Here is a 12,339-nt window from a genome sequence, read left to right as displayed (position 1 = left end):
GAAGCCTGTTTGAGTGCCTTCTGTGTGCCCGGCCCTGTGCTTGGCCAGGGTAGAAAGGAGATCGGACTCTGGAGGTTTGCACTAGCTGACTAGCTCAGACCCGCCTTTTACCTTCTAACACAGTAAAGCGTATTGAAATTCAGGTGAACAAGTGATAACATAGAGATCACCATGAACCATTTGCTGTTTATTTATAAGAAAGGTAGCTCATTCTCAAACTTGGGCTTTTCACCTCTCGTGACCTCCCAGGTGATCTTGGTGTAGTGGTTGTTAGTAATGACTGGTTTATCAGAAGTAAGGAAGTGTGTGTGTGCACGCACGTGCACATATGTGTATAGGGGTGGTGGATGGGCAGGGAAGATGAGATATCAGAGAAGCAAAGAGAAGACCAAGATACCAGAGCTTTGGAGGCAAACACATGTGGGCCTCCATCTTGCTTGTCCACTTATTTGTTATCTCCTCGGACAAATCAAGTAACTTCTCTGAGCCTTGGTTTCTCACCTCTCTGCTGGGACTAACAACAGTACCTACTTCATAGGGTAGACGTGAGGATTAAATAAGAAAACACATGTGAAGTGTTTAGCACTTGGCACACTGCACTCATTAAAAGGTAGCTGGTATCAGTGCTGTTGCTGTTGTTCCAGCATCACGGCTGGAAGTCAGTCAGAGTTCCAAGTGTGGAATTAAGATGCAGGAGAAGGGCTGAAGCTGGAGCTATAGACAAGGGAGCCACCTGCGTAAAAGGGATGAGAAGGTGAGGCACTGGAGCTACAGGACAGACCCTGGGAGTGCCAGCCTGGGGAGTGAGATGGAAGGAGACAAAGTAAGTTAGCAGAGAAGGGTGTCAGGCCGCAGGGTGCATACCGTCGAAGGAGAGTAGCGAGGAAGGGGGTGGTGGTCAGCATCATCTGATGCTGCAGGAAGGTGGAGCAGGCCAGGAGGCCACTCCAAGCTAGGTGATCAGGAGGCCAGCTCCTCTCTTGCTCTGTTCAGATTACTCCTAAAAATCTGGCAGTCCCAGTTCCAAGTCCCAAAATAGAATCCTTTTCAGGATGAGTCGCTTCCCGCTTTTCTTCACTGTAATAAAATCAAACGATTGCACAAAGGAGAAGACCCATCACTGGTCCTGCTGCTTACTTCCTGCTCCCGTATGAAGGCCAGCTCCTCTACGCCAGCTGCAAGTAATGGCCCCCGGGAAAGGTGTCATGGGTGTGGAATGGCAGCCCACCCTCCTTGATGGTACAACAGCCATCATATGATCACTCCAGACACCTCTCTAAATTTTGACCTCTGTCAAGAGTGGCCAAATATTCTGAGAAATCTTCTCACTTAGAAGTTGGATCCATGTGCTAATTGCCGAGAATGTACTTTGGCTTTATTACGTGTGCAGTACTTTTGGTTCACTCAGTATTCAACATTTATTAAGCACCTCTTGGATATCAAGCACTCTGCTAGGCACAGGGGTACATATACCACTTTCTTTCACGAAGACATCCTTGACAACATTCTTTATTCATACACCCGCATCCACTCACCAGGACCTCCTGGTTGGCTCTGCCTTCCAAATATTTTAATCTGACCACATTGCATTATTTCCACTGTTACCACCCTCAACCAGGATGCTTTCTTGCCTAGATTATTGGGATGACCTCCAAACAGATCTCCCTGTTTTGTCCTTGCCCTTCTATACTCGACTCTCATCCCAGGAACCAGACTGATCTTTTTAAAACATTTGGCAGTCTCAAGAGTGTTGAGATAGTTGGTAGAACTGGGAGTGTGGGGATACTGGCAGTTTCAGATCCTGTGGTCAGCACTTGAACCCAACCTCTGAAGTTGTTAAGGAAGGGAGGGAACCGGCTACAGTCTGGGGCAGGAGCTTTCCAGGCTGACGGAACAGCAGATGCAAAGGCCCTGGTGAGGTTGTCAAGGACCTGAAGAAACAGAAAGGAAGCTGGTGCTGTGGGAATTGAGTAAGCTGGCAGGGGGTAAGGGTGGAGGTGGGGAGAGGGAGTGGGAGGAGCTGAAGTCAGAAAGATAAAGAGGGGTTCAGTGTGGTGTCTGGCACTATGCTAGGTGCTGAACACACAGTGATAAGCAAAATAGACATAGTCCCTGCCTCCGCATTGGAGCATATAGTCTAGTGGGAAAGATGGACATGAATCAGATAATCACACAAGTCAGTGTATAGTTACCAACTGTCACAACTTGGCCCTTCAAGAGGAACAATCAGGGGCTCTGACCTAAAGTAGGGGGTTTCAGAGAAGGTTTTCCTGTGGACGTGACACCTGCTCTGAGATCAGATCGACGAGGAGGAGTCCAGTAGGTGAAGAAGGGTGGGATGCTCTTGGACAGAAGGATGCCAAGGTCAAAGGCCCTGAGGTGGGAAAGAACTAGGTGGAGGCAAGAGGGGCTGAAACATGGATGAAGAGAGAGAATGCGAGGTGAGGCTGGAGAGGAAGCAAGGCTAGAGTGTGAGCCTTGGGGATCACAGTCAGGATTTTGGTCTTTATCCAAGAAGAATGGGAAAGCTTTGGGGGGTTTTAATCAGAAGGTGAACTAGATCAGAATTGCAAGGGTTTTAGAGAAATCGCTCTCACAATGTGGAAGACAGGGTAGAGGTAGGGAAGTAGCAGAGCAGGTAGGCTCTTGTACCCACTGTTGTAGAAGCTGTCATACTGGCCCAGGTGAGAGATGATGATAGCTGGAAGTAGGGAGAAGAGGGAAAGACTGGATGAGGTTGAGAGACAATTTGGAGATAAAATCTGCAGTACCCGCTCATGGGAAGAGAGACTATTCAAGTGTCAAAACCAGATACAGTAAAAGAGGAACAACCAACCATTATAAGTCTCATGGTGTGATACAGTGGGCAGTACAGGGGCCACCTACGAAGTCTCTTGCCTTAAAAAAAAATGTAACTTAATTCGATCTACTCTTTAGACCTGTCAGTTTATGAGAAGCACGCAGGATAGATGAACAGGTTAAATGGCACTATGAGGAAGACATCAACCAAATCGGTGTGGGACATTCCAGGGAACAAATAACATGAGGTGGCCAACAAACCAATGGCATGAAAGAGAATTTTTAAAAAGTCTTAAGAAATAGAACAAGGCAACGTTTTGTGCAGTGTGTAGACCTTGTTTGGATCCTGATTCAAAGAAACCAAAAGATTGCTCTGAGAGAAATAGAGAAATCTGAGGACAGACTAGGCTTTAGATAATACATTTTTTAAAGATTTTATTTATTTATTTGAGAGAGCGAGAGAGAGGGAGAGCACAGAGGGAGAAGCAGACTCCCCACTGAGCAGGGAGCCTAATGTGGGACTGGATCCCAGGACCCTGAGATCATGACCTGAGCCAAAGGCAGATGCTTAACTGGCTGAGCCACCCAGGTGCCCCTGGGCTTTAGATAATATTAAGGAATTGCTGTTCATTCTGTTAGGTATACTAATGGCATGGAGGTTTTAAATTGTGTGTGTGTGTGTATACACATACATACATATTTAAGTGCATGCTAGAAGATGGACACAAAGTTTCTGAAATGATACATCATGAATTTGCTTATCGCATTCCTGAAAAGACAGAGTGGCATGTGATAAACTGAAGTGGGAAAATGTTGCTAGTTATTGGAGCTGGGTCAGAGATACTTGGAGGTTTATTATACCATTCTATCTTGGGGTATATTTGAAATTTTTTCATATAAAAAAGTTGAAAACAAAAACTTTAGGGAAAGTAGAGTTCACGGTGAAATAGGGAACATAAGAAAAGGACGTCTGACAGAGAAGCGATGAGTTCAGTTTGGACATGCTGAGGTTGATGTGTCTTTAGAATGCTAAATGGAGGGGCCCTGTAGGTGGTTGGTCTAGAGTTCTGGAGACCTTTGCTCTGGACCTTAAAATTAAAAGCAAGTGTAGATAGTGACTGAAGCTGTGGTCACAGAGAAGCTATCCAGGGAAGGACAAAGTGTGACAAGCAAGGGTCCAGGACTAGATGTGGAGGAGATGGAGGAAGTAAAGGCCAGGTGGAGGGGCTGAGCTTTGTGACTGAGAAGGAGTAGCCACAAGACAGGGGCCACAACCACCAGGGAAAGTGAAATGTTTCCAAAAGGAGGAGGGGCCAATAGAGCCAAATGCTGCCAAAATATCAAGCCAGATGGGAACCAAAATGAGTCCATTGGGTTCACATCTGGATGCAGCTTACTGCCTAGTGGGAGCTGTTTGGGCTGAGGGACTGGAGTGAGCAGGAGGTGAAGGAAAGGAAAGAGTGTGGACAACTCTCTGAAGAAGGACGTCTGTGAAGTGGAAGACAGAGGGTGGTACCCTGAAGAGAGAGCGTGAGGAAATAAGAGGGTTTATTTTTAAGGTGAGACATGCTTGGTGAGAGGAAGAGGTGGGATATCCGGGAGAAGGGGCGGTCAGTGAAGTGGGGTTCCTGAGGGGGCAGGAGGGGATGACATGGGGTTGGCCCTTGATTCTGTCAGGGTGGCCGAGGAGGAGAGTTGTGCTATAGTGGAATGCTGGAAAGTTCTCCCTTTGCGGCTGTGTTCCTTGAAAAGTGGGGATGGTGCCCGCGGCTGGTGGAGGGTCTTAGAGAAGGTTGGCAAAGTGAGGAGTGAAGGACGAGAAACCTGATGGGACCGCCTGGTGGAGAGGGGAGGCCAGTGATCAGGGTCTGACAGGAGAGTCCGTAGGACACTGCCGAGGGCCGGGTAGGCTGTGTTGCTGGGGGACGAGGACAGTGTGACGCTCCCCAGGGGCTGAGGTCCCTGTGGAGTCAAGCCGAAGGAGGACCCAGCCCATGGTGTTCACAGGGAGAGCCTGAAAGTGATGCCCAAGGTCCTCCTGATTCCCATTTCATGCTGCAACCTGCCATCCCCTCACCCTTCACCCCCTGCCCCCAAACAGCCCTCGGCTCTCCAAAAACGGGGTATGGTTTCAGGGTCAGGGCTGTGTGTCGGTGCTTCCCAGATCCTGCCAAGCGGCCGGCGGCGGCGGGGACAGCCGGAGCCAGGCTGGGTGGGCGGGCGCTGGGGCAAGAGTGGCAGCAGAGGGGTGCTGTCGGGCCCACCGCCCTCCGTCTGCACCCCTCAACGCAGGCTCATACAGAAGCAGGACACGTGGCGTTTTGCTCAGAGTCGGGGCGCCACGTCCCCCAGTGACCAGCGTAGGCACCAGAGCACATTCCCTTCGGGCCCTGCTCAGCCTCCCAGTCCACCCAGCCCCTGAGGTCGCTGCACTGAGTGATACTGGGGCGGCCAAAACACGATTCCAGGACAACCCAACCCCGTCGGGCAACACACGAGGCACTTAAAATGGATCGTTTCTCCTTCCAGCTTAACTCAGGTGATCCGAAAGTTTGCCAAGCAGCTGGATGAGTGGCTAAAAGTGGCTCTCCATGACCTTCCAGAAAACTTGCGAAACATTAAGTTTGAATGTAAGTACAGAGGTGGGGAGCCGAGGGGAAGGGAGGACAACATTTTAGTGCCGAACAACTTTACATAGGTTGTTCATACAATAATAATAATGACTTTCATTTACTGTTTGCAAAGCACCAGGTATTAAGCCTAGCGCTTTTCATGCACGAACTTCCTCAGTCCTCCCAAAAGGTGTGTTATGGGTGGCGCACTTCTCCTTTCATGGAAAATGACAGGGGCTTAGAGGGGGTTAGTCAGTAACAGAGGCAGGATTTGCTCCCGGGTCTGTCTGTTGACACCAGAGTGTCTGCTCATCACCACTATCTCACCCCACTTCATCCTCACGCCGCCTCTGTGATGTAGGGTGCAGTATCCCTGTAAGAAGGGGCCAGAAGTCAAACTCAAATCTGTCCGACCCCGAAACTCTGGGATTTCCCTGAAGCCCTGCCCCCCAAAAAGGTGGTAACAGGAGACAGAAAACGGCTTCAGGGCTTCCCATATTCAATTCTCTGCCTAACGAGAAAGCCAAATTAATATTTCTCCTACGGGGATTAGGACTGTGATTTTTTTTTTTTTTTTTTTTTTTTTCTTTTCTGCTGAGCATCACCAGCCACTCTCCCCCATTAGTTTTGCCTGAGAAAACTGGTCCTATTTCTCTGTCTCGGTGTTTCTGGACTTGTGGGAAGATGCATGTGCTATTATACCAAGATGAAATGATTTTAAGCCAAAGTTTTAAGATATAGGTTTCTTAAAGCAGCATTTGAATCCAGCTTGCCATTCTTGCCCGGGAGAAAGTGGCGGCAGGGAAAATGAAGGGGATCAAATTACCCTCTCTGGGCAGGCACAGGGAGCCCTTTCAGACGCGCTCCAAGGCTGAGGCCGCCTGCAGCGCCCAGCACCTACTGATAAAGCCCGCTTTATTTCACGGCTCTCAGTTCTTTTCTTTTCATGAGCACTAAATTCCACATCACAAAGTTAAAGAAAAAGTAATTAAGGAGAAGGATTAACGATTGATCGGTCTGGAAAATTAGAAGTTCATCTGTGCCCCCACCCCCCATTTCTCCACCCCATGCCCTATTTTTCAAACCAAGCTGGCTCTGAGTACAAATTAGAATAATCCCAGGGAAATTTCTGCTTCTTGACCAGTTCAGAAATTAATGAGAAGAATGCCCTGCACCCGTTTTAATTATGCTGACAAAACAAACCTGTTGAAAGTTGGCAGCAAGGAGGTCTGTTGGACCTTCCACCTGTTGGGGCCTGCGGGAACCCCTCTCCCAGGGAACCTCGGGGGCACTTGGAGAATGGGCGAGGAGGGGAAACACCACTCCAGACAACTCTGCAATCGTGGAGACCTGGGGCTGGCACATGGCTTGTCTGCTTGGTCTTGAAATCTTCAGATTTAAGATCATCCCACTTCGAACCATCAGCCTGTTAAATGACTGTGGTAAACAGGATCAGCAAAACACACCAACAGGTCATGGAGATCATTTGATAAAAATGGCAGATTATGAATGCAAAGCCGCATTCAAAGTGCAGCCCAGGGTTCCGTCCTAAAAGCAGCCCCTCACACCACACACCGCTGAGGCTCAATCAAGTTTCCCTATTAGATATACTACTTTTAAAGGGCCTTCTTCAAAGCTTCCACTTGATTCCAGCAATTATTTATGGGGAGAAGTGATTGAGCTTGCAATTAGCGAAATGAAAGACAAGTAAATAATTGCTTTTATTCACGGTTGATTGACACCACAATTTCTCACACCTGCCAGTATGGCATGCGGGTGACTTTGAAATATGTACCCCAAATATCGCCATTTTAGGAAATAGCTGTCCACACGGGAGAACAAAGAATCAAATGCAGGGTTTTGCCAGCGGGTGCATAAAATGGGGTTGGACAGTGAAACGCATTTAGGCAAATAAGCTACTTTTTGAAATCTGCCCCTGGAAAATCCAAGGTAGGACCATACAGCATGCAAATACTTCAGACTAACTCTTCCTTCTTGCAGTGTCGAGAAGGTTTTCCCAAATTCTGAGACGGCAGACATCACTGAATCATCTTTGCCAGGTATGTATCCTGTGTTATGTTTTCTAACTCCTTTGAAGTCATTGCCCATGAGGGGCAAATGCACAGAACAGCTCCCCAGAGATCCATCGGGGGTGTGGCTGTTTGATAGTTTAATACAGTATAATAGGTGTTTGATATACTCTTACTGGTACCTTTAATTTCTACTGATAAAGAATAACATTAAGCAATCACAAAATATTTCCGACTAGCATACAAAATAATTTCTGACGTCAGTCGCCCCTTAACCTTTCAGATATGTTCTGGCGTGCAAGTTTGCATTTCCCTTGAGTAGATCGGGCTTTCTCGGCCACTGCTGACATGTGGGGCTGGATCATTCTTTGCTCTCGGGAGTTGTTTGGTGCAGTGCAAAGATTTAGTAGCATCCCTGGCCTCCACCCGCATGCCAGCAACCAGATGCCTAGCAGCACCCCACCCCCAGGTACCACCTTGATTTTGACCATCAAGAATGTCTCCAGACATGACCAAATGTAGCTCGGGGGCCCAGTGTCACACAACACCCCCCCCTTGTGAGTCACAGAAATAAATGATTCAAATATAAAGAGGATGATTTGTTTGTTGTGTATGTATCATCCAGAAGAGTTCAAAGGCACACAGTATGTTAAATATTTACCCCCTTTTGTTTATTTTCTCCAGATTTTTGTTCTTTTTAGCACAAAAGTGACATATGCTTACTATAAAAAAATTCAGCAATAACAAAAATTTGTACAGTGAAAGGTGGACTATCTCCTTATAACTCCTTGGTGATAATTCGATGGCATAAAGCTTTGTATTTCTCTTAAGTTTGTACCTTAAGGAAGGGAATCTAAGTCTATTAAGGCAGCCAGTTAACATTCATTAGAATATTAATGATCTTAAAGCGGAAGGGGCAAACCGGTGGCTGCCAGTCAGATCTGGCCCTCAAGTGGGTGGGCTTATTTTTGTTTGATTTGCATGTGTTCAAAAATTGTTTTTACTTCGTAGTTTACAGTTGAACCTGGGAGATGTCAGCTAAACAGCCCCAGAACCACATTTCCCAGGGCAGGAATCAAGTGGATGGGCTGAGCTCCTTTCCAGCAGGCACTGTCCTCCTTGTCAGCCCCACTTCCTCTTACGCTTCGCTGGCTTCCCTCACTCCCATCTGCCACCTGCCTGCCTTCTTTGTGTGGCGTTTGCCACCTCTCCCTCATACTGTGGGTTCTGGGTCGGTGCTGGTTATTCAAGGTCAAGGTTGGAGGAAGGGGTTTTTAGAGTGACCTGAAGGAAACCTCCAGGCCAGGCACCTGAAAATACAGAACTACACCCCCACACATCTCACCGTTCCTGCCCTGCCTCTGGCATAAATGGCAAAGTGGGTGATTTGGGAGATTTGGAAACCAGAGGTACACCCTTCATGTTGTTTCTCAGACGCTAAAGACACATGGGTTTTTAAGCACAGAGCTCCCATCCCGCAAGCTTATATCGGAAGGCTGACAGGTCTCTGGGCTTCATCCCATTGTTCCCCAGCGGTCAAGACCAAAGGGGCTGGGAACAGCAGGGTTTGGTCTAGCCTCGGCCACCCTGGAGTAATTTTTTATAGAGCTGAGAAAAGAGAGCCACAAGAGAAAAGACTGTATGGGTCTTCTGAGTTATGGACTCATCTGCTGATTTCCTGAAATGGAGTTTTCCTGAATTTCAAAGTAGTTTGCAAAATACCCTATGCAGATTCATTAAAAAGAAAATAATGTGCAGGGGTTTTAACCTAACAGCCCTCAAGCTAATGAGTTGATGGGCTTGGATTACAGGCATCTCGGACGGTGATCCACAGTGCAGACATCACATTCCAAATGCTGGAAGACTGGAGGAACGTGGACCTCAATAGCATCACCAAGCAAACCCTCTACACCATGGAAGACTCCCGAGATGAGCACCGGAAACTCATCATCCAGTGTAAGATGTTCCACCAAGCATTCTGTCCTTTCTGTTTTTGTTTTTAAAAGAAAGAAAGAAAGAAAAAGTATCTTGGTAAATATTTAAGTGGCATTCTCACCCTGTCCTTCCCCCTAGGATCCCTTCCTTCTTATTGTTCCTGTTAAATGGGTTAGCCCGGCTGGCAGGGCTGATTGATTTAAAAGGACATGTGTCAACACTCCTGGGGGAAAGGGAGCCTGGTGCATTTGGGCAGCACACAATGTCATGCAAAAGGCCCCAGATGTGACTCTCAATGCCAGGCATAGTCCCATAGGTAGCATAAAAAAATGAGAACAAAAGCGTGTTGCCCGTCTGAGTGTACGTCAGCCTGGAGTCAGCTGGAGTCAGGGGGGGTCACATGAATCAGCCCACCTATCGGCAGGTGAACCTTTCCATCGCATTAAATGTTTGAGAGGGGAATGGATGGTGGTGTACTTCTGTGAGCATGTGTTCATGTCCCTGTGGACAAAGACTGAAGGAATACTGGGCCAGCTGTTGTCTGGATGAGGTCAGGTTGTGTGTTCTTAGCAGTAGAGGACGTGAGGGGGTCAGAGAACACCACCATCGTCAGCACACCTCTGCTGTTCCTCACGAGCCCACCGCAGCCTGCTGCCCCCAGCCTCCCACACCCAGCGGCCCTGGATGGGAGTCTCCTGGCCACTTCCTCACTTTGCCCAGCCTTCCTTTCTCATTCCTGGGGGGGTGGGGGAGGGGAGGGGCGCAGGAGTGCGGAAATGGGGAGCTGCACAGCGGCCGTCCCCCTGAGAAGTTGGGCCAGTTCTCCTGAGAGCCCCAGGCCCCTCAGATTTCCAGTATATGCCTTCTGTATGTCCTCTTGAGGGAACTTTCTTCAGCCAGGCTTAGCATGTGGTGTTTAAAAACAAGTAAGTTCCAAAAGATGTTCCTATTAGAGACCTCCTTCCCACTGAGCGCTTTTCAAAAGCCACTGGAGCAGCTGAAACCTGAACCCTGGGGACCTTCCCTGGGGCTTCTTTCCCAGAACTCCTTCCGTGCTCATTCCTTCCTCCACAGCAGCCGTCAGCCTCCTTTCCCCTGGTAAGAACTTAGAGGTGGTCACTAAAATAAGAATTGAGCTCACAGACGGCCTTGTCTGCGCAGGGTTTTGTGTCAGACTTAACCACAGGCACGATCTTGTTAATTCTCTACACCAACCCCACAAGGAAGATACCCGCCGCCCCCATTTTACAGAGAACAAGGCTCAGCCTCAGAGAGCTGGTGACCCTTACCCCTGGCAGCAGAGCGGGGCCCCCCGACCTACACCCAACCTTGACTTCACCAACATGCACTAGGGCTACTCACTTGGAGGAACAAAATGAGATGACAAAAATGATGCGATATGGGCACGTTCTGGAGGCTGCGGGGTCTTTCCAGATTCTTGCAATCATGCTCCTGTTCTGTTTGTCCTTGCTGCCTGCTACAAGGCCAATAGAGAGCATGGGTGTTAGCCCCCTTCCAGCACTAGCTGTACCTCTGATCACTGTGTCCCCAGGACCTCACCCCAGGCCAAGCATGGATGAGGCGCCACTAATGTTTGGTTGGGCCAGACAGATGAATGGGAACCCAAAATGACACGACTCCCAGCAGCATGAGACCCAGCTCTCTTCCCCTCTTAGCACCTTGTGTGGAGGAGGAAAATGTCACCCACACTCATAGGGGAAAATGCAGTCCCCATCACTTGCTTTAGGGACCAGGCTCCTTGGAGGTCACTGGAGCACCTTGGAGGTCACCGCAGCCTCTCCAAGAAGGGAGCCTTTTGGGGTTTCCTCTTCAAGTTCTCTTAGGCCCGGGACAGAATGGTGCCCTTTAAAGCTGTGACTGTGCTCTTCTTCTAGAGGAAGGGAGTAATGAGGTTCAGTTCAACCCAGCTGGTACTTAACTGAATGCCTGTCCTGGGCCAGGCAGTGTGTTAGAAGCTGGGCAAAAAGCAGTGAATAATATGAACACTGCCCTTCCCATGTAGAGCTTAGAGCTAAGGGCAGATCAGAAATTGAACAAGTAATTCACAAATGGTTGCATGTTCCAAAGAGGACACCTCTGTATGATACAGTGCCTGGGAGAGGGGAGAGGATTAAGCAAGGGCACCAGCCCTCAAGGCAGGTAGCCTGGCATACGAGTATCATCCCTGCAGACCCCCCCCCTCCACCGACAGCTGGGAAGTAAGTTCTTAAACACAACTATGTGCTGCACCCTCCTTATCACCAGTTGACAAGCCTGCACCTTCCTGCTTTAGGGGGTTTCCATCACCTCTGTGAAATAGGTCCTGCCTGGGAATGCCCCACTTACCCTAAATTAAAAAATGCATGTCCGGGGGCGCCTGGGTGGCTCAGTCGTTAAGCGTCTGCCTTCGGCTCAGGTCATGATCCCAGAGTCCTGGGATCGAGTCCCACATCGGGCTCCCGGCTCGGCGGGAAGCCTGCTTCTCCCTCTCCCACTCCCCCTGCTTGTGTTCCCTCTCTCGCCATCTCTCTCTGTCAAATAAATAATCTTAAAAAAAAAAAAAATGCATGTCCAGTCATCAGCGTGCTAATGAGCACAACTCGACTGTGGTTAAGAGCAGGCGCTTGCGATGCCCAACAAACCCTGGTTCTCGTGTCCCGTGACCCTGGCTTCCGAGTCTCTGACATGGGGAGGACGCGGTGGGAAGGAATGGGGCCCGGGACAGCGGGTCCAGTGCGGCGCTTGGGAGGCAAGCGTCGGCTCAGGCTGGCTTTGAAACCCGCCTCTGCTATTCAGCAGCGGCGAGACCTTCGGAAAGTCTCTGTCTCTGAGCGCCTCCGCCCCCTCGTTTGTAAAACGGGGAGTACAGTACCTGCCTCCTTGGGTTCTTCATCTGTTCACTCACCCAGCGTTGGAGAACCCGCTGTCCCGTTCTCGGGGTTGCTGTAGGGTTAGACTGGAGT

At 49.0% G+C, this 12,339-nt stretch overlaps 1 protein-coding gene across 1 annotated transcript in view; it reads left to right on the top strand.

The window, feature by feature from the left end:
- RFX4 (regulatory factor X4) overlaps positions 1–12,339 on the top strand; it is a gene marked incomplete at its 5' end in the record, with an annotated part of 92,817 nt that overhangs the window by 44,204 nt on the left and 36,274 nt on the right. Inside the window, 3 exons of the mRNA XM_064590237.1 lie at positions 5,329–5,429; positions 7,413–7,471; positions 9,253–9,397. Of these exons, the coding sequence (XP_064446307.1) occupies positions 5,329–5,429; positions 7,413–7,471; positions 9,253–9,397 (305 nt within the window). The remainder of the gene's footprint in view (positions 1–5,328; positions 5,430–7,412; positions 7,472–9,252; positions 9,398–12,339) is intronic.

This window comes from Mirounga angustirostris, unplaced genomic scaffold (assembly GCF_029215605.1).
Source record: "Mirounga angustirostris isolate CCGP_5_RB_7025 unplaced genomic scaffold, mMirAng1.0.hap1 SCAF_5, whole genome shotgun sequence".
In the NCBI taxonomy this organism is placed as follows: Eukaryota; Metazoa; Chordata; class Mammalia; order Carnivora; family Phocidae; genus Mirounga; species Mirounga angustirostris.
The sequence above is the reverse complement of the archived record's forward strand: the minus strand, read 5'-3'. Positions and strand labels throughout refer to the sequence as shown.